Source organism: Aspergillus tubingensis (assembly GCF_013340325.1).
Source record: "Aspergillus tubingensis WU-2223L DNA, scaffold_15, whole genome shotgun sequence".
In the NCBI taxonomy this organism is placed as follows: domain Eukaryota; kingdom Fungi; phylum Ascomycota; class Eurotiomycetes; order Eurotiales; family Aspergillaceae; genus Aspergillus; species Aspergillus tubingensis.
This window is the reverse complement of record NW_023336289.1, coordinates 850,268-869,366: the sequence shown is the minus strand read 5'-3', so window position 1 is coordinate 869,366 and position 19,099 is coordinate 850,268. Positions and strand designations below refer to the sequence as shown.

General features: G+C 50.1%; 8 protein-coding genes across 8 annotated transcripts; 4 read left to right on the top strand and 4 right to left on the bottom strand.

The window, feature by feature from the left end:
- Positions 1-85: 85 nt before the first annotated feature.
- Positions 86-1,603, top strand: AtWU_11127 (putative citrate synthase; the record flags this gene model as incomplete). The annotated part of the gene is made up of 5 exons (XM_035506229.1): positions 86-297; positions 341-538; positions 589-1,338; positions 1,394-1,476; positions 1,527-1,603. 5 exons carry the CDS (start codon positions 86-88, stop codon positions 1,601-1,603), a joined length of 1,320 nt encoding a protein of 439 aa, XP_035362122.1.
- A 148-nt stretch (positions 1,604-1,751) lies between these two features.
- On the top strand, positions 1,752-4,449 carry AtWU_11126 (putative MFS efflux transporter; the record flags this gene model as incomplete). Its single annotated transcript, XM_035506228.1, has 5 exons — positions 1,752-2,018; positions 2,066-2,935; positions 2,999-3,238; positions 3,508-3,694; positions 3,755-4,449. 5 exons carry the CDS (start codon positions 1,752-1,754, stop codon positions 4,447-4,449), a joined length of 2,259 nt encoding a protein of 752 aa, XP_035362121.1.
- Positions 4,450-5,405: 956 nt separating this feature from the next.
- AtWU_11125 (Zn(II)2Cys6 transcription factor domain-containing protein) lies at positions 5,406-6,970 on the top strand (the record flags this gene model as incomplete). The annotated part of the gene is made up of 2 exons (XM_035506227.1): positions 5,406-5,883; positions 5,940-6,970. 2 exons carry the CDS (start codon positions 5,406-5,408, stop codon positions 6,968-6,970), a joined length of 1,509 nt encoding a protein of 502 aa, XP_035362120.1.
- A 1,663-nt stretch (positions 6,971-8,633) lies between these two features.
- AtWU_11124 (YbhB/YbcL family Raf kinase inhibitor-like protein) lies at positions 8,634-9,269 on the bottom strand (the record flags this gene model as incomplete). Its single annotated transcript, XM_035506226.1, has 1 exon — positions 8,634-9,269. One exon carries the CDS (start codon positions 9,267-9,269, stop codon positions 8,634-8,636), a length of 636 nt encoding a protein of 211 aa, XP_035362119.1.
- Positions 9,270-10,052: 783 nt separating this feature from the next.
- AtWU_11123 (MFS transporter) lies at positions 10,053-11,966 on the top strand (the record flags this gene model as incomplete). Its single annotated transcript, XM_035506225.1, has 3 exons — positions 10,053-10,212; positions 10,272-10,541; positions 10,594-11,966. The coding sequence occupies 3 exons, from the start codon at positions 10,053-10,055 to the stop codon at positions 11,964-11,966; spliced, it is 1,803 nt and encodes a 600-aa protein (XP_035362118.1).
- Positions 11,967-12,351: 385 nt separating this feature from the next.
- AtWU_11122 (white collar) lies at positions 12,352-14,098 on the bottom strand (the record flags this gene model as incomplete). The annotated part of the gene is made up of 5 exons (XM_035506224.1): positions 12,352-12,363; positions 12,450-12,458; positions 12,505-12,931; positions 12,986-13,136; positions 13,201-14,098. The coding sequence occupies 5 exons, from the start codon at positions 14,096-14,098 to the stop codon at positions 12,352-12,354; spliced, it is 1,497 nt and encodes a 498-aa protein (XP_035362117.1).
- Positions 14,099-14,598: 500 nt separating this feature from the next.
- Positions 14,599-15,329, bottom strand: AtWU_11121 (NEDD8-conjugating enzyme Ubc12; the record flags this gene model as incomplete). Its single annotated transcript, XM_035506223.1, has 2 exons — positions 14,599-15,003; positions 15,069-15,329. The coding sequence occupies 2 exons, from the start codon at positions 15,327-15,329 to the stop codon at positions 14,599-14,601; spliced, it is 666 nt and encodes a 221-aa protein (XP_035362116.1).
- Positions 15,330-16,726: 1,397 nt separating this feature from the next.
- Positions 16,727-18,115, bottom strand: AtWU_11120 (N amino acid transport system protein; the record flags this gene model as incomplete). The annotated part of the gene is made up of 2 exons (XM_035506222.1): positions 16,727-16,774; positions 16,832-18,115. The coding sequence occupies 2 exons, from the start codon at positions 18,113-18,115 to the stop codon at positions 16,727-16,729; spliced, it is 1,332 nt and encodes a 443-aa protein (XP_035362115.1).
- Positions 18,116-19,099: the final 984 nt, after the last annotated feature.

The following is a 19,099-nucleotide window of genomic DNA, read 5'->3' as shown; positions in this document are numbered from 1 at the left end:
TTAAAATGATGGTTTCGCCAACATGGCGGGGCATCTATGCCACAGAACTCGACTAGCGGACCCGCTACGGAGCATCGTCAATTCAATGTCCTCCGGAATACTCTATGTCAAAGACTCGCGCACCGATGTGCAATATGAGATCCCAATCCGGAGAAATGCCGTCTCGGCCGTGGACTTCAAAAAAATTAAAGGCCCAGGAATGGGAGCCGACCGTGCAGATCAGGTCGCTGGTGGCCTCAGGGTACATGACCCTGGGTTGAGAAATACTACCGTTGTGGAGACGGCCATAAGCTTCTCGTACGAGTTCCACTGCAGTGGCTGAACGACCTGACTGTTCTAGGGATCATGAGAGGAGTTTGCTTCTTTTCCGCGGCTACAGCTTGGAGCAACTTTGGCAAAGCGATTTCGAGGACGTACTGCATCTCCTTGTCTGGGGATCTTATCCGACAGTGCCGCAGAGGATTAATCTCAGCCACAAATTGACAGAGGCCATGCTAGCCGTGCCAGATGATGTGCAGAGAACGATCTGGAGCCTTCCGTAAGTAAATCGGATCTGCATCTGCCATCGCTGATGAAATGTCTGTCTAGAGGCACCTCGTCGCCGCTGCCGCTCATTGTTGCTGGCCTTTCGGCTTGTCTAGCTAGTCACCCTGACATGATCCCGGCATCGCATGATGCTAACATGTATCGGAATAATCCTGAGGATACCGACCGTGCAATAATCCGAACTGTGGCTGCCTACGCTGTGGTATTTGGCCTTGTGAATTGTCATCGGAACGGTCTACGATTTACGCCGCCCTCTAGGGGAAGGTCATACTATGAAAATCTTTTTGTGATGGCGGGACTTGTGGACTCGAGGACAGGTCGTCCCGATCGTGTCAAGCTGTCTTGCTTCCGGCGGTTTTCTATCCTCAACTCGGACCACGGAATGGCATTGACAGTCTTCTCTGCTCTGGCCACATCATCATCCTTGACGGATCCTATCTCCTGCTTGATCACGGCCATAGGGTCGGCATGGGGGCCGCTGCATTTCGGCGCCACGGAATCCGCCAAGAGAACCTTGAGGGATATTGGCGAGGCCGAGAATATACCAGGTTATATTCACAACGTGAAGCAGGGACACGTGAAGGTGTTTGGGTATGGCCATCGCTCGTACAAAGGCATCGATCCGCGAGTACCGCCAATCCGATCCATATTGAAGGATCTGGATATGTCTGCAGACAAGCTTTTTAAACTAGCCGAGCGGATTGAGAGAACTTGTTCGAATGATGCCTACTTCACAGAGCGGGAGCTGTACGTGAACGGTGACTTCTACGGACATTTCATCTTCACAGCCATGTACGGCGCCCGAAGGAAAGCGTTGCTCGATTGGACCCGCTGCTGACACGTGTAGTGGCTTCGACCCGGAGATCATCCCAGCGGCGATGTTGGCCCAGCGGATCATGGGAATTATGGCGCATTGGCGGGAGTACATGCGTAAGCCGTGATGCGACGGTAGGATATCGGGACTTTCTAACAACCTACAGTGACACGCGGCAAGTTGCTGCGGCCATCACACATCTACACAGGGGAGGCAGAGGAAAGACTATTGCCGAAATTGTAAGTATGGTTGAATGGTATATACGTCAGTTGTCACACTAGGTGATAGAGCAAATCATGGTTTTCACGAGCATGCAGTATTCGTCTAGAAGTAAGATAATCTTGGCTGGGACAACTGAAATCCTCCGATTTCGGGCATAGAGTTGAAGATCATGTCAAACAATCAGCAAGATCAAGCGACTCTGGTGGCAGCAAACCAGCCTGCCACTGAAGGCACACCCCTGCTGGCTGAACAGCCCGCGAAGAAGCCATACTCGATTTTTACACCTGGCCAGAAACGGCTCATCATCCTAACCGCCGCGCTTGCGTCCAGTTTCTCACCACTTTCCGCTAACATCTACTATCCAGCTCTGAACTCCATTGCTGCAGACTTACATGTCACTAGCTCGCAGATTAACTTGACAATCACAACATACATGGTACGTGTGGACTTTTTCATCAGCAGCTGGCTGCACTGACCGAACAGCTATGTCAAGGTCTCGCCCCGGCCTTCATGGGATCCTTCGCCGACCAAGCCGGCCGTCGACCAGCATATATCCTTTGTTTTGCCGTCTATATCACAGGTAATATCGCGCTCGCCTTGCAGCACAGCTACCCGGCACTGCTGATCCTTCGCGCCATCCAGAGCTGCGGTAGCAGCGGCACCGTCGCGCTCGCTTCTGCTGTGGCTGCAGACGTGATAACATCCGCTGAGCGCGGTACATATATGGGAATCACGTCTCTAGGGATCATCCTCGCGCCGTCTGTTGGACCCCTGGTTGGGGGGATCCTAAGTCAGTACCTGGGTTGGCAGGCCATTTTCTGGTTTCTTGCAATAACATCTGGGGTATTTTTTGCCCCCCTCCTCATCTTCTTCCCGGAAACATGTCGCAGGATGGTAGGTGATGGCTCCATTTCACCAAACGGCTGGAACCAGTCTGGCCTGGCTTGGTACAGACATTGGCGCAATCCAGCACCCGCGACTACCAGTCCCCCGGGCCAGAAATCTTCGAGCATTGCCCTTCCTAATCCACTAACCACGTTGCGTCTTCTTTCGCACCGCCCAACCGGGCTCGTCTTACTGTCCAATGGCCTTCTCTTTGCCAGCTACTACGCCGTCACTGCTGGAATCCCATCACAGTTCAAGGAGACCTACCATCTGAATGACTTCGCAATCGGATTGGTCTTCGTTCCTGCTGGCGTGGGATCCCTTCTAAGCACAACTTTCAGCGGGCTCCTGCTCGACTGGAATTATCGGCGCCTACGGGAGCAGTTTGGGTCTCCGATTCTCCAAGCGCACCACCACGGAGCATTTCCAATTGAGCGGGCCCGAATCCAAATTTGTCTCCCATTGACGGTGTTACCCCTCATTCTTGACATTACTTGATGACGTTATTGACTGATGAGTACCATATCATAGCTTCTAGCAGCCTTGTCTATCCTAAGCTACTCCGCGCTCATGAGCCTAGCCACGCCGACCCTCTCCCACGCCCTTGTCCTCATCTTCGCCATCAGCTTCTCCATCACAGCAGCCTACAATATCATGAATATTCTTATTGTGGATTTGTACTACAGTACACCCGCCACAGCTATGGCGGCGAATAACCTGGTGCGGTGCTTTCTAGGAGCAGCAGCAACAGGACTAGTGCATCCAGCCATGGTACTCTGGGGAACTGGATGGACATACGGGTTGGTGGGAGGAATGATTGGGGCTGTAGTGTGTCCGCTGTTAGGGTGGGTGTATGTGAAGGGGATAGAATGGAGATGTGCAGATGAGAGATATAGACCGGTAGCAGAATCGTGATAGTGAGAGCCGATTGCAATAATCACCGGCTGACAATATTTCCCGTTCTGTTACACTGAAGCCCGCGAGATAGTATTTATAATAAAGTCTCAAATCTAAGCCCACATACATGACATCTCGCACAGTTTCTACCGCTACACCTAGTACCTACCATTCCCAAAACCATTATGAACTATTATCTCCTCATCTCCCTCCTCATGCCTCTAGCCAGTACCCAAATCATCGACCCTCTTCCACACTATCCCCAAACCCTCCATCTCCACTACCCCAACACCCCATGGATCCAACCCGGCGACACCCTCCAAATACTCGGTATATCCTCCCTCTATCACCTGCTCTCATACCACATAACCCCTAACCCAACAATGACAGACACGAAGCCCCTCCCAATCCTCAGCACCCAGCAACTCCCACTGCACCAAACCTACATCATCCTCTTCCTCGACCTCGACGTCCTCTACAACCACACCACAGCAACCGTCATCCTGCACTGGTACCAGCCCGACCTAATCCCATACCCCAACAACACCAACATCCTCCTCCCAAACCCCCAAGTCCCCACCAGAAAATCAGCACCTTACATCGGCCCCCAACCCCCTACCAACTCTCACCACCGATACCTCTACCTCCTGTACACTCAACCACCCAACTACACCTTCCCAGAATGTTTCGAGCACATATTCCCCCCTACAGCGGAGGCACGAGCGGGATTCGACATGAAGCTCTTTGTAGATGCAGCGGGACTGGGGACGCCCGTAGCGGGGAATTGGTTTTACGTTAGAAATGAGGTGGACTTGCCTACTGGTAGTGGGAGTGAGGGAGGGGTGGCTATGTCTACGAGTATGAGTACGGCTACAACGACGACGACTTCGATGAGGTGGGTTGAATGCGATTTGAGCAGCAGCAGCAGCAGCATTGGTACTTCTGTTCTCACTACCAGTACTTCTATTGCTGCTACCACTACAACAACACTTCCACCCACCGACTCCCCGACAGAGACCACGCTAGCAATGAGTAACAACTTCTTCGAAGAAAGCCAGGTCCAGGCCCAGGCCCGACTCAGCTAGCGCTATAGCCTAAATCCGACCCAACAAGGCGGTATGGTAAAACCTTACTTTCTGAACAAAAAAATAATAAAAAAAATGAATGAATCAGCACGCACTAACCATCTACCATATTCGTAAAAGGCACCGCACCAACGTAACACAACCTAGGGGGATAGACCTACCTTATTCGGAACTCTCTAATTACCATCAGCAGTAGCTGGAGGATCAAAGCTGGACAGAATTCATGACAAGCATATACTACATTATACTACACCACACCACCCTACAATTAACACTTAGTCCAATCCACCCTACACAGACAAAGCAAGCCATCGTGTGGAGAGGAGGGAAGCATGTCTCTCCCCAATCATCATCACGCAGGAGGAGGGCAAGAAGGGTGGTAGGACAAGTACTAGTGACTCAGAACTCAAAGATTCTGAGTTTCTGGGCATATGAGACAAGAACGGCAGAGACAATCTTCTTTGGGATCAGCCTTAGCGGTAGAAATCAGGAGTTAAGTGGGTAGTAGACTAGTAGGTGGTAATGGCAGAAGGGTCGTGTACAACGTGAAAAGATTTCTCTCGCCCATGTAACCTCAACTTAATCACCCACCCGTCGTCCCGTTCGAACGGGTTGCTTACTGTGTGGGAACCTGTCCCTGTGTGGTAGGGCGTGCAGGGCGTGGCATCATGGCGTGGCTTGGCGTGGCGTGGCGGTCAACTAGTTCATAGTATCCTCTATGCTGGGATTTGTGGTGTGTGGTTGGGTTGGGCTTGCTATGGCTACTAGTAGTAGTAGTTGTTGTTGTAGTAAGTAGTACTGACTGCTGCATACTATTATTATAGTACATATAAGTAGTATGTAACCCCCTGGAGGATGATGCAGGAGAGCTTTACTTATTGCTGTGAATTATTACGACGCTAGTAATATAGCAGTGTTCTTCTTATCTATACTGATCATATATCTATCTATTCAACATGAACGAGCATCCCCATCCACTGCCTAAAAGTGTCAAAGTCCGCTCCACCTGCAACGCCTGCCAACAAGCCAAGATCCGTTGCAGCCATGAAAAGCCAGCCTGTCGTCGGTGTCAGAAACACCAGATCGACTGTGTCTACAGCATATCGCGACGGTTAGGGAGGCCAGCGAAGAAGAAAGATGTCGACGACGAGAGCGACTATCGTCGCGATCGTGAGTTTCTAGATGGGCCTAGGAAGCAAGAGTCGCGAGCGCGGAACGGTTCCAAGAACAGTAACAGCAATAACAGCAGTAACAATAACAGAAAGAAGAAGATGAAGTTAGAAGACGAGCAAGAGACTGTGTTGGATGATACTCTACTGCTACTGGACAAGGCAGGTGGGAGCCAAAGTGTTTTGGACCCTGTTGGTGTGATAGATTCGGTTCCAAGTTTACCGGGCGATTGCTTCTTGGATGAGGCTACTCCCACAGCTTTGTGTAAGTGTCGCTAACTTGTCGGCTATTATACCGCTGTGTGATGTTAATTGGAATAGTCGCGGATAGTGGCTTCGATCTATTTTCCGATAGCTGGGTGCAAGAGTTCATTGCCAACCCGCCGGTCGATCTCGGGCAGGAAGGTTTGCTGTTGGATTCGATTGTAAGCAGCGTCAAGCCTGAAAGTACTGGTGGCCGTTCTCCAGTAGATCCGAAGCACAACTCGACAAGCTTTATTCAGGATACACCGCTTATCGCAGCCACGACCTTGGAGAAAATTCATGGTATCATGGACGCCCCATCAGAGGCGAAATATCTGAAGGAAGAACCCCTGGCTTGGTCGCTGCCATTCTCCACGATGGACCCTTTCCCAGCCAGACAGATAGCCACCGAAACTACTCCATTTGCTCAAGCGAAGATGACAAAGAGACCATACCTATATGGCCTCCCTGCCGGAGAGATAAAGCCCGTGTCAGCCGTTCTAGCGCCGCACGCATATCAATTCCAGTGTCACGAGTACACGATCCAGGAATCGTTCAGGCAGATGTCGATCGCCGTAAGGATGGGGCCGTATATGTCGATTGACCATATTCTTCACTGTCAACGTATGCTGCTGAATGTATCCGATACCATTCTCAAATGTTGCGTCTGCTGCATCACGAAGAGGGATATACTCATGGTCATCGTTGTCAATATCGACAGTCTGATGACGAATCTGGAGGCTATAACGACAGGGGAAGCCGGGAATCCACAAAGATTGCTTTACAACGGGTATCATGAGCATATGCTGCCGGATTGCAAGCAGGATATTCCAGGAAATGTGAGCAGACGGCACCGGAGTGGTGGGCTGCATTTCATGGGTCAAATTGATGCATGTCCATTGGTAGTGGGAAAGTTCTGCGTCCAGTCTGGTGACAAGTACTTCTGCATCTTGCAGATCTTGTACAGTCAATTATCGGATCTGCTGTCAACGGCCAAAAGAATCACACTTTATACGCAAGAATCGACCGCTCGCGTATCTCTGACTAAGGAGACTGAGAGGCGGTTGGAGGAGGTTATGTTGCAAATGAAGAGGATGGCCAGGGTGTAGGCGATGGCACTGCTGTTCATAGTTTAGAAACTTTGTAGTGATTAGTTTTGATTCGACTATTGGTCGCTTTTTCCAGGACCTTTCTAGGCCGTATCCTGCTTCTGAACTCCCGTAACTCCTAAACCAGAAAACAATCAGTATTGCCTTCAGATTATCGCCAAAGCAAGGGTCCGCTTCTCGTATTCAATCCAAGCCAAATTGCTATACGTCGACCAGCCTACCGGTCACAATGATATCTGTGCAACCCACTGCGGGTCGAATGACAACATGTTCCACGACGAACAGGCTGTCCAGATATTCTGGACCAACAAAGCCAATTCCTTCAAGGTTGATCGGAAATGTGAGGCTGCCATGAATCACACCCACCGAGGTCGTACTTGAATGGAACGACACGTGAAGGCAAGTATGAAGTTAGATTGAGTCATATCCCAGCCCTCCATCACACAGCATCTGGAGGATGATAAGACTTACCGTCAATAGAGAAGCCACATCAGCAATGTCAACGGGGCACCAAATGCCCCAGCACGCCACCAGAATGGAACCGTCCACTACCAACTGCCCCTGCTCGATTAATGGACTTCAAATAATTACGGAGCTCCGGACTGTCCAGCCCGTTGTTGAACTCGGCACGGTTCTCGATATCGTTCAAAGGGTATATACACACGGCAAGGATGTACTCCAATGCCAAGACTGTCGAAAAAGCCCACACTCATCATATGTGATGATACCAGCATTGGCGGAGCAATGTCTCTCCCTATTTGAAGCCGTCTGTATAGCATATAATATTACGAGGGGAAACATGCTATTTGATCCATCAGTGTTGGCGTTCGAGGAGCCATTGCCGCAATTTATCTGTATGAGGAGTAAGACAGTGTTGGGGCAGATGGAGCTGGATGAAAGGGAATCGGTGATGCTTGTAAGAACACTACTGGGGAGGAACTTAATGAAGATCTTGGAGGTGTTGGAGACTCTGCAAAAGATATTCAGGTCGTTAGGGAAAGAGGCTATTGAAGGGGGACGATGTGCGGGCCCCGCAACGCTACGGGCGTGTGAGTCGTCGGTTGAAGCCACCATGCGGAGGTTCGCAGTGTTCATGAAGCAAGTTGAGGATAACTCTGGTAGGTCGTTTATACATTCTAGGCTCGTGGTTGTGGCTAACACTGATTCGTGTAGGGGCGTGAAGGACGACGAGGAGTGAGGGGCGAGGACGAGGGGTATCCTATATACTATGTGAGATCAAGCAAGTTAATAAATTAGATTAGGTTCCGACGCGTTAGCTCAATCAATGATTAGACTGGTACTAAGACCAGCAGCATATGATGTAAAACAACACACGAATGATCAGTCATGAGAAACATTGAGTCGAGAACACAAACGGCAAAGAAAAAACAACACGATGACGAGTCGCGAGAAAAATCAAGTCGAAAACAGAATTGAAAAGGGAAAACAGACGGAGACCAGCCACAAGAAGACCAGTTCAAAAAAGACCACTCCAAAGAAGACCAGTCTAAGGAAGGTCAATTAATCCACCACATTCTGTCCAGATGTCATCCCAACGAGCTGTCTGTAATCCTTCCTAGACGTGAACCAAAGACGTGTTGAAAGTAGGTACTCGCATAAAGAGACGAACCGTGAAGAATTGGCGAAGGAGCAGATACGCAAGTTAGCGAGGCATAGTGCGCTGATAGGTGCCTAACCATTCACCCCATCCGATGACTTTGCCAGCCATGGCCTCCTTAATGACTGAGACGGTGGCCTTGTCTGGCTGGGCAATGTCAAGGGGCTCGCTCAGCGCGACGATGGTGAAAATATAGCGATGATAACCGTGACCGTAGGGGGGCGAGGCACCGATGTAAGACGACCCAAGAAGGTTAGGAACGTATCTCCAACCAGCCAAGGTGATGCGGCCAGGCATGTTGGGATTCATGTCAACGTCATCATCGTAGGCAACGAAGCAAGTGGGTGGAATCTCGAAGAAAAGACCGTGAACGAAGACCATAGACGGGATGGGGACGTCGGGATCTTCGCAAATCAGTACAAACTCCCTGGCTTCTCCGCAGCGAGGCATAGTCCATCGGAGGTTGGGAAGTCTGCCTCCCTTCTCAACGTCAAGGTAGGTGTGATGGTCGAGGAGGCTACATCCGGGCAGCCCGCACTCAGGAGCCTCGAGCTTCATATTTGGCTCAGGCAAGTGAGCAAAAGCGGCGGACTTGGTGATGAGGTTCTTGTCATGGCCTCTAACGTAGTACAACATTTTGAACAGCAAAAGCTGCAAATAGAGGAAGAGAACCGAGAACATGGTGTCGGTCCTCTGCAGCAGGTGGTATGGACGTGTGAAAAGGTTTAGATGATCAAGGGGGGTGTTCAAGACACGGAATACTTAGAGAGACGGTATGTGTTTGGAGGATGAGGGTAGAAGAAGAAGAAGGCGAAAAGGAGGAACAGAGGAAGAAGGAATCTCGACGTGTTGTTGACAGAGAAGGGCTCAACGCAGTCGAGGAAAAGCGCCTGAACCGGCCCGTGGCCGGCTGCCCTAGACTAAGTGACATTTCCATAGAAACAGCAGCAGTCTAGTGTTACCTTTGGTCAATTTAATAGCCGTCTGCCAGTCATACTCTAAGCCCAGGAAATAATGCCCCGCGTCTGAAAGGGGCTAGAAAGCCGTGAGAGAATGATTCACTGGATGAACATGAGAGCCCTGAATGAGGCAATTATGGTGTAGAAATGTGCAGAACGGCGACAGATTTCACGGTCAGGCATGAGCATAAGCACAAGGATATACCAGCCTGACATGGAATCTAGTGAGGGCACATGAAGAGATGTGAAGCCGGCAAGCCAAGCCGATATCGATCGATCGGATCAGTTGCTCTGATAAGAACAGCCAAAGTGGATCCCCATGACGTAGTGTGCATTAGTGTTGAGTTGTGCACACTGCCTGGCTGAGTCAGCAGCACAACACTGAACTGGACTCATCTCCGCAGGTCTCCGAGACCTCCGAATGTGACTTCGATCGTGTGTTCTCCCTTGATGGACCTGCTGTGAAGTTCCTCTGGTCCCCTGCTCATCAATCCTGTTTCCTCTGATGGCTTTTGCATCTCCGCCGGCCTCTCCTCCGGATGAGGATGGCCAGGCCCGCGCGCCGCGCTATCCCGGCGAGGATACAACGCCCACCAGCCGCCAGGAAATCTGGGGATGGTACGCCTATGGTATAGCTGCTGAAGTGTTCGCGGTATGCGGCGTAGGTGTGTAATTCCTTCCTTGAACGCATCCTCATGTTTGCAATGCTAATGATATCGTATAGGCTCATTCCTTCCCCTCACACTGGAGCAATTGGCCCGTGAGCGCGGGTTCCTCCAAAGCAGCCATTTGCCGTGTGTCGGTCCCGACTCGCCCTCCGCGCCCAAGGAATCTTCCCCAGCCATGTTTCGCCGCGATGACACCAATGAGCAGTGTGTGGTTGGACTGATGGGATTGGAGATCAACACGGCCAGTTTTGCCATGTATACTTTCTCTCTGGCGGTTCTGGTGCAGGCGTTGACTCTGATCTCATTCAGCGCACTGGCAGACTATGGTATGACCCACTGCCTTTTCGGAGTATAAGGCAATGCTGATAAATAGTATAGAGAACAATCGCAAGACGCTTCTTGTCGCATTTGGATTTATCGGATCAGCAACAAGCATGCTATTCGTTTTCGTCGCGCCTCCAGTATTCGTACTGGGTGCGCTTTTAGTCGTCGTTGGAGTCGTCTGTCTCGGCTCATCCTTCGTCGTACTGAATTCCTTCCTACCAGTGCTCGTCGCCAATGACCCCTCCATTCAGAACAGCAACAAGGAGTCCGCCGCTGAACTGCATCGGCTCAATCCAGAAGCCGAATACGTGCACGCCCGCACATCCTTTGATAGGGACGAACCAAACCATCGCCCTCCAACCGGGCTCGGTCTGGGCGGCGCAACAGGCACTTCCTCCCCAGAAATGCAGTTGTCCACCAAGATCTCCTCCAAGGGCGTTGGTCTCGGCTACTGCGCAGCAGTGTTTGTCCAAATACTCAGCATCCTGCTGCTCTTCACCCTGTCCAAAACCTCGATCTCCAAGGCCTCTGGCACGCTTCCTTTGCGCTTCGTTCTCCTGCTCGTTGGCATCTGGTGGTTCAGCTTCACCATGGTGAGCCGGCGCTGGCTGCGCAGCCGTCCCGGACCACCCCTCGAATCCACTTCAACGGGCGCAAGCAGCCACCAACCCCGCTGGCGCATCTGGCTTCACCTCGTCGCCTTCGCGTGGAAGTCACTGTGGAAAACGGTTAAAATAGCTCTCAAACTCCGCGAAGTGATTGTTTTCCTCGTGGCGTGGTTCCTCCTGTCAGACGCAATGGCCACTGTCTCCGGTACGGCAATCCTCTTCGCCCGCACTGAACTCAAAATGAGCACAACCATGGTTGCCCTCCTTTCCATCACCGCAACACTTTCCGGTATGGCAGGAGCGTTCCTATGGCCTATTGTCTCCCGGTACTTCGGTCTCAAATCCAACCATACCATCATGGTCTGCATTGCGTTGTTCGAACTCATCCCGCTTTATGGTATGCTTGCATACATCCCTCTGTTTAAAAGCTGGGGCGTGATCGGACTGCAGCAACCATGGGAAATATATCCCCTTGCCATTGTGCATGGTGTCGTTTCCGGTGGATTGTCTTCGTATTGTCGGAGTTTCTTTGGGTTGTTGATTCCTCCTGGTATGGAAGCCGCGTTTTATGCACTTTACGCTGCGACAGACAAGGGGAGCTCGTTCATCGGACCTGCAATCGTCGGGGTGCTTATCGATGCAACCGGACAGGTACGAAGTGGGTTCTTCTTTATTGCGGTGTTGATTGTCTTGCCTATTCCTCTGGTATGGATGGTGAATGCAGAGAAGGGAAGAAAAGAGGCACTGAAGATTTCAGAGGATATGGTGAGGGGTGGTGAGGGAGAGGATGAGGAAGTGGAGGGATTGCTGGCTAGGTAGATAACATTAGACGGTGAGAATATACTGTCTGGGAAATGATTTATGGAATGAATGAGGAATGAGAAGAATTCTGAAGGTCACAAATGTTATTTATCGATGGGGATAACGCTTGCATGAGCACGTGATCATTTTTATCTCTATATTCACTGTTACTATGATGTGCTCATGTGCAAGTCACGAACATAGTAGTGACGGTTAATGTCACTCATCATCATCTACAACTACTACCATCCAAACTCCTACTTCCCCATTACTCGCAAGTAGCGGCGTGCAATGAACCCACCTATCCCTTCCCTGTGCATTAAATCTATTCAACCATTTGATCCTTGCTGTGACGCTCCGACCACTCATCAATGCATGCAGTAATTCATCCCTAACTGCTGCACTACTCCCGATTCTAGAGAGAAAGGAGGTCTGCAGTATTCCAGGGATTTGCAGCGAGGGCGAAGTGAACAATATCCTTAGTGATGGATATGGACGGACAAGAAGATACTATAACAGTTAGCACTCTGTCGCACATTAGGTGAGAGGCACTCACATTCTCATATACACCAACCAACGCCGTCCCCATCTTGGTATCTTTCTCTCTTATCCCATCGGCCTCGACAGATCCCTCACCTTCAGCAACAGACCACCTTGTCCGGAAGCTATTACGCAATGCCGGGGAAGTCATAGGTTGGAAAAGACTTCCTCCGATGTCTTGAGTGACCTTCAGCTCGCGTGGACTGAATAGCTCACTCAAGTCACGGAACTCGTCTCTCTGGATACCAATCGGTGCCTCTGCGACTTCCACATTGTCCCTCATCTGCTGCTTTTGCAAATCTCGCAGCGACTCCATCTGAACACCGTCCATAACCAACCCACTGACATCGATCTGAGCCCCGATGAAGTACCGCACTCTACCATGGCTGTCACATAGTGGAGCGCACTGCAGAAGATTCATAAAGGGAGAGCCATCGCGACGGCTACACCGTTCGATTGTCAGCATATGTGCGCATACTGGACGCAATTAAACTTACTAATTCAGAAATAATTCCGAATGATGCCTTCCGGCTTCCAATGCCTCCCTGATCCTCCGCACACTATTAGGATTCGTCTTCGGTCCCTGCAAAAACCGGCAATTCCGTCCAAGCACATAGTCCATGCCATACTGCGTCGTGCGATGGAATTCTACCACCAAAACCAACAGGTGTCAGCAGAAGAACAAAGGCTCATCAGGAAGGGGACTGCCTACCCTCCGAAGCAAAAACAATCGGATTATCACGTCTCGACGGATCTGTAAGACAAAAAACCTCCGCCAGTGCCTTCTCGTCATCCGTTCTCTGGAACCTTTTGGGTAGGGTCCCCCTGACCCTTTCCTCCACCACGCGACTGGTAATTCCTATGCAGCGCGAGGTAATAAATGCAGGGAGTTCCTCATCAGTAAGCATCTTCAAGGCTTCCTGCACCCGCTGCTGCAGCGCCGGGTGGGTGATTTCTCCGATCTTCTGTCCTGACAATGCAGACACAGATGATTTCGGTTGAGCGTCATCGACAAAGCATCGCACCAAGCAATTCGCGTAATCGATTGCTTTAAGGGCCTTGCGCGCTGTCAAGTAGTAAATCAACCTGTGGAGAGAGCGTGGACGCTCCTCAAGAAGAAATTCGCGAAATTTCGCTAGATAGCGCGGGTTGTGCAGAATGGTAAGCATATGCTCCGATGAGAAGACGAGATCAGCGATCTTTTCGAGAGCATGGAGTGGCGGGGCCTCTTGTTTATCGTGCTGTGGTGCAATAAGATCATAGGACAAGCCAGGGTCACAGACAGGATTGAACTCGTCGGAATCGTCATAGTAAGGGTTCGGCTGGTGAAGAAGAGGAAGCTCGTGAATCATATAGTTCCTACGAAGTGTCTTCACCGACGGCCTCGAAACCAGAGCTTTTGTCGTGATATGTGCACGACTAGGGGGACGAGGGAATCCGAGAAGGATTTCGCTGGGTCGTCGTCTGCGCACCTCTCGCGACTCATCTTCGCTGATGGAAGCGGAAGACGTAGATGTTCGCCATGGCGAAGGCGCATCTGAGGGGGGGAAATTGTCCAATGCGACAGTGGACGGGTAGGAGCGCAGTGAAGTTGCGTCGAAGTGGTCCATGGTTGGTGCTGAGACTGAGATGTTTTGTCCGTGCCAGGTTCCTAAGTAGCATGGCATTTCACCCATCCTTTATACAGCATTTTGTATTCGCAGACGCGACATATCCAATGATCGCTACGACATACGAGATTATCCCCTGAAGACAGGTAGGAAAAGGCAACCTCTCATCGCGATGTGAAGCGATCGAAAAGAACCGCCGCGGCGTAGATGCGAACTCCGATCGATCGATTGCCGCAGGTGTCAACCACGAGATCGAGAACTTGTTCATGCGTGATGCAATCCCGCATGCGATGTGTCTGCTCCACTATTGATCTACATGGCCAGAAGTATTTTGGGAAAGAAAAGCAAACTCTAATTGAGAAACTGGTGGGTGTCTGTTCAACATATTGATTGACCCGTCTGCGGGAGGTAACTCTCCTGTCCACTAATAGAGCAGGGAACTCAAATCCCATCCAACAATTAACCCGTGTTCTGCAGGCACAGATCTGGATTCCTCCCAACTAATACCTAACCTTAATATAGGTAACCAACTCCCCCTCCTCTAATGCCGCACCAGTGATAGGATCCTCACTATCGGGCCCCAACAGACGGAACAACCAGTACGGCAGCTTCGATCCAGAATCAGAGTACTCCTTGATAGCCCAAGTAGTGACATTGTTGGCGCCAATAAACAGGCCGTCCTGCTGCGTGCCGTTCACATAGTGGTGGTAAAAGTCGACTGGGACGGACGCCTGCTCGTCCAATCCCCACATCAAGAGCGCGGTATAGGGGATAGAACTGATGTTCAATGGCTGGAAGCTGTATCCGCTCACGCCGGTCTCGACAAGGCCGTTGAGGATAGAAGGAGAGGAGTCATCGCAGATGATGGGGTTCTTGGCCTCGTCGTTTTCGGAGCCGATGGCGATCTAATAATTCATTCGTCAATACTAGTAGCGAACTACTTGATGATCAAAAGGGGTAATGAGCATACATATCCCATATGGATACCAGTCTCTCCAGCAGTGCGGAAGACAACGCTGGTATCACCAAATCCCTCAATAGGGCAAGCCTGATCCGGCGCGGTAACGTTCTTGCAGTCGGTGGCAGCAAGCATGAAGTAGCCGGTGGTTCCAGTCTCCGGGGCGTACGAATTGATGTTGGTGCATCCTCCGGTGGCGCGAACGGGTTGCACGGCCGAAGCGTAGGCAGAGCCTGCGAGCATGGAAACTCCGGTCAGGATAGCGGGAATCATGATGATGATGCGGATACTTGTGTTCTGGAGATCTAAGCCTGGAATACAAGTAAACCTCGACGGGTCAGACGGCCATATTTATACTATGCTCGTGGCACAACATGCTCACGATCGGTAGAATTGGCCGAAAATCGCTCTCAAAAATGCGACTCTAGAACAAATTCCCTGATTCTGTTAGCATCACTCCATCATAATCCAGTTGTGCCTGAATAGGCAAAAGACCCATACTGAAGCTCGTGGGGGCCGTTCAGGGACCAGCGCGTATTGGTGGTCCGTTTAATTTGGATGGGGCGGATACGACGGCTCGATCCGTCAATTTTGGCTGGCAGAGGAAACTTCTCCTTTACCGACGCCCCATGATTTAGTGGGAGGGTTTGGGGAGATGGCCATCATGGAAGGGAAGCAACTATTTGCTTTGGACCCTGACCGAGGCCTTTGGTGATGGATGCTGCCTGCAGGGGTCGCGGTGATGCCTGCTTCAACGTGCTTAGTGCATAAGCAGTCTTGCATCTAACTGGACCGTTGGTGAAACATGTCCAGTAGGATTCTCCGTCAACTATGACTGTGAGGATGCTTGGCTCGGCAATGGAATTATCCTCATGTCTCGTGGGGCGCATGAGGCTGAAGTTGTGTTGTCTGCTCAACGTCCATCCATCCGGTCGGAGATTCGCCCGAATTGTCCGATAGAGCGACCGTAGGCAATACAACCTGGAATTAGGAAATCATTAGCCATGAAGGAATCAGGCATCCATGAGCATTCGGTATTTCAGGCTACAACTCCAAATAATCAGGAATACCTATTGCCAATTCTTTCGATTTCTTTCGGTTGTGTCTATCCAAGCCGCTCGATGCCTCATCGCTAAGGCTGCACATTGCATATAACTGTGTCCGGGTGTGCATAAGCAAGCTTTCCTTAATATTGGCACTATTGTTATGTTATTTTATTTGTTTCCTCCAAGCTAGCTGAAGTTTGAAAAGATACGATACCTGTTAGATATCACCCATAAACAAAACTCCTACAAAGGAGTCAAGGATTCCCTTTCCCGCGGGCAGGATAACCTGTCAGTCCCGCTCGGCCGACATTTATTCTCATACGCACAATTATTTATTGGCATCCTGATGGATAAAGTATTATGCCTCTTCCTTTGATTTGGTGGGGGTTCAAATCACATAGCTTATGGCAACTACAAAGCCAATTCCTCCCCTCCAAGGGGACATTTATAGCGGATGTATATTGACAGGTAATATATACACACAATGCCTTTGTGTCAACCGTCTATTCTATTTTCTCTCAACACAATAAATAGACAACATAGGTACCCGGCCAGATTGATTTGATAGCATCATGAGTCCCCCAGTGTACATTGCACGCATAATCATATCATAAGCTTAACCTCTTAACACGTAAAAGGTTTACTTATCTCCCCCGACCGAAACTCGTTAACCTATAATAACCCACGTTAGCCTATGATCTTCCTAGTATCCATATAGAAACCACCTACCAGCTCCGCAATACTCGAATAAGTACCGCAACCGAAAACAATCATACCGACAATAAAGACCACCAAGTTACACAACGCAGGCCGTAAATTGTGTTTCTCATACCAAGCCCCATCCCTCAAAAGTACAAACCACATCACTGGAGGAATGTAAAACGAGAGACCGGACACAAAAAGTGCCGAGATGATGGACAGTAGCTCCGAGAAAATCGGAATAGCCTCGGCAATGACCCAAGCGAGAACAGTAACAAGGGATATGAGACCCAACCAAGTCATCCAGCCCTTTCGGGTGTTGATAAAGCGGGCGGCTGAGTCATGATAGAACTTTCCGTGAATGTATCTGCAGACGACCGTCACGTTAATAGAGCCGGAGATGAAGATGACTGGAAGAGCTATGCCGAAAACCACTCTTGAAATGACAGGTCCGGCTGATAGTAGGGCAGGAGATTGCACGCCCTGGCCCACAAAAGCGTAGATAAGCGACCCTGTCAACGTGTAGATGACGATTTGAATGCCTCCTAGCCACCAGAGGGTCTTGACGTAATCCTCCGGAGTATGCATGTCTTCCATGAAGGAAGGCAAGCATCCAGCGAAAGAATAAGCGAAGACAATGTTGTTCGCGGCGACAATTGCTTGCGAGAAAGTGATCCCAGCTATGGGCCACGCAGACCACGGGATATGATCAGCGGAGAAGGTACCAGTGGAACTGTGACTTTGAATGCCCGTTGCAATCACCGTGACTCCGATGGCCAAGATAATTGAAGCGAAATCGATATAACCGAGTATTGCAATCTCAGCAAAGGATGGAGGAATGGCGAGGATCATCAGAATGGCAGCGGAGACAATACTGAAGACCACCGAACACACGCTGCTTTCAGTGATGGTCTGGAACGCAATTGCGCCGGTCAAGCAGTGAGACCCAATGACAAAGACCAATAGGGCGACAAAGCTGCCAACGAAGATCTTGCCTCCCACATTTCCCAGCAAAAGGTGACCGACATCCGCGTAGTGCCCAACCTCGGGGTACTTTAGTTTCACTTGTCCAATGTTATAGCCCGCATACATCGCTACGAGTCCGATACCAATTGTGAGAATGACACCGGCAACCATCCCCAACGTAGCGAAGGCAGAAGGCAGGCCCAAGCTCCCGAGGGCAATAGCCTCCACAATGGAAATAACCGTGAGGCGCTTCCATCCTAGCCGGCGAAATCTGGCATTGCCCTCTAAAATGTATTGGGTCTCGGGATCGGACAGATCCGAAGTCTTCGGAAGGCCTTCGCTGGCCATGAAGACGCGAGTAATCGATTGGCGATGGGGGTAATGTATGAACTGAGTATGAAGTAAGTAAGGCCCCTCTGAGTTCTTGAGATGTTCAAAAACGTTCAAGAAAAGGACCGGGGGGAGGGGGGTAGAGATAATCAGATGATCAGATAAGATGGAAGGAACTGATTGCCTCCGAGGGAATTTCCCGGCCGCGCAACCCCACCCTCTATGCAAAACCTTTCCAACACTAAGACATCACTAATCCGCTTCGGAGGACTAGCCGCTTTACCCCTCACGGATTCTCCAGTTCGAACTTTGAATTTTATCTTGCATATGGTGCAATTGACTCGTCAATCCCCAGAATTTCTGAAAGGTTTCATTTCAAAAAGCACGAGCCAAACATGGCTGTTTAGAAAGTCCTATCGTTCATGAGGCGATGATGGAAAACATATTATCCGAGGCGCAAGATGCATTCATGGCGAGAATACGATGATAGTAGAAGCCAAGGGCGGGTCGCCGATATTAAACAGTCCCAATCGGACCAATCGAGAACATATGCAGGATGGTAGGGAATTCTGCCAAGTCGTTAACCAGTGTCAACCCACTCTCCGACATCATAGACATTTATTCAAGAAATGCTTCATATGAAGATTCGGTAAAAGCCTACCAGATTTTTGCTCCACTCAAACTGCCAGTGCCATTATCCTTCGGTGGAACATGCCTGCACTTTATTTCCAATAGAATAGTGATCTTACATCAAGATTGTATATCTTAATGTTCCAAGGTTTGCATGGTATTGACATGCGCTCTTTGTAAACTCAATTTGATCTTGGGGAAGTCAACATTAGAAATGTGACACACAAGTTCTTTGTTATGAAAGACGAAATGTACACAACTCCATCTTACTAGCTCAAGGCCGGTTGAATCACAGAATCTAGTAGCCTACATGACTAATAAGAAACCATGTCACATGTAACCTGCACTTCTCATCCCCGCTAATATCTCCTA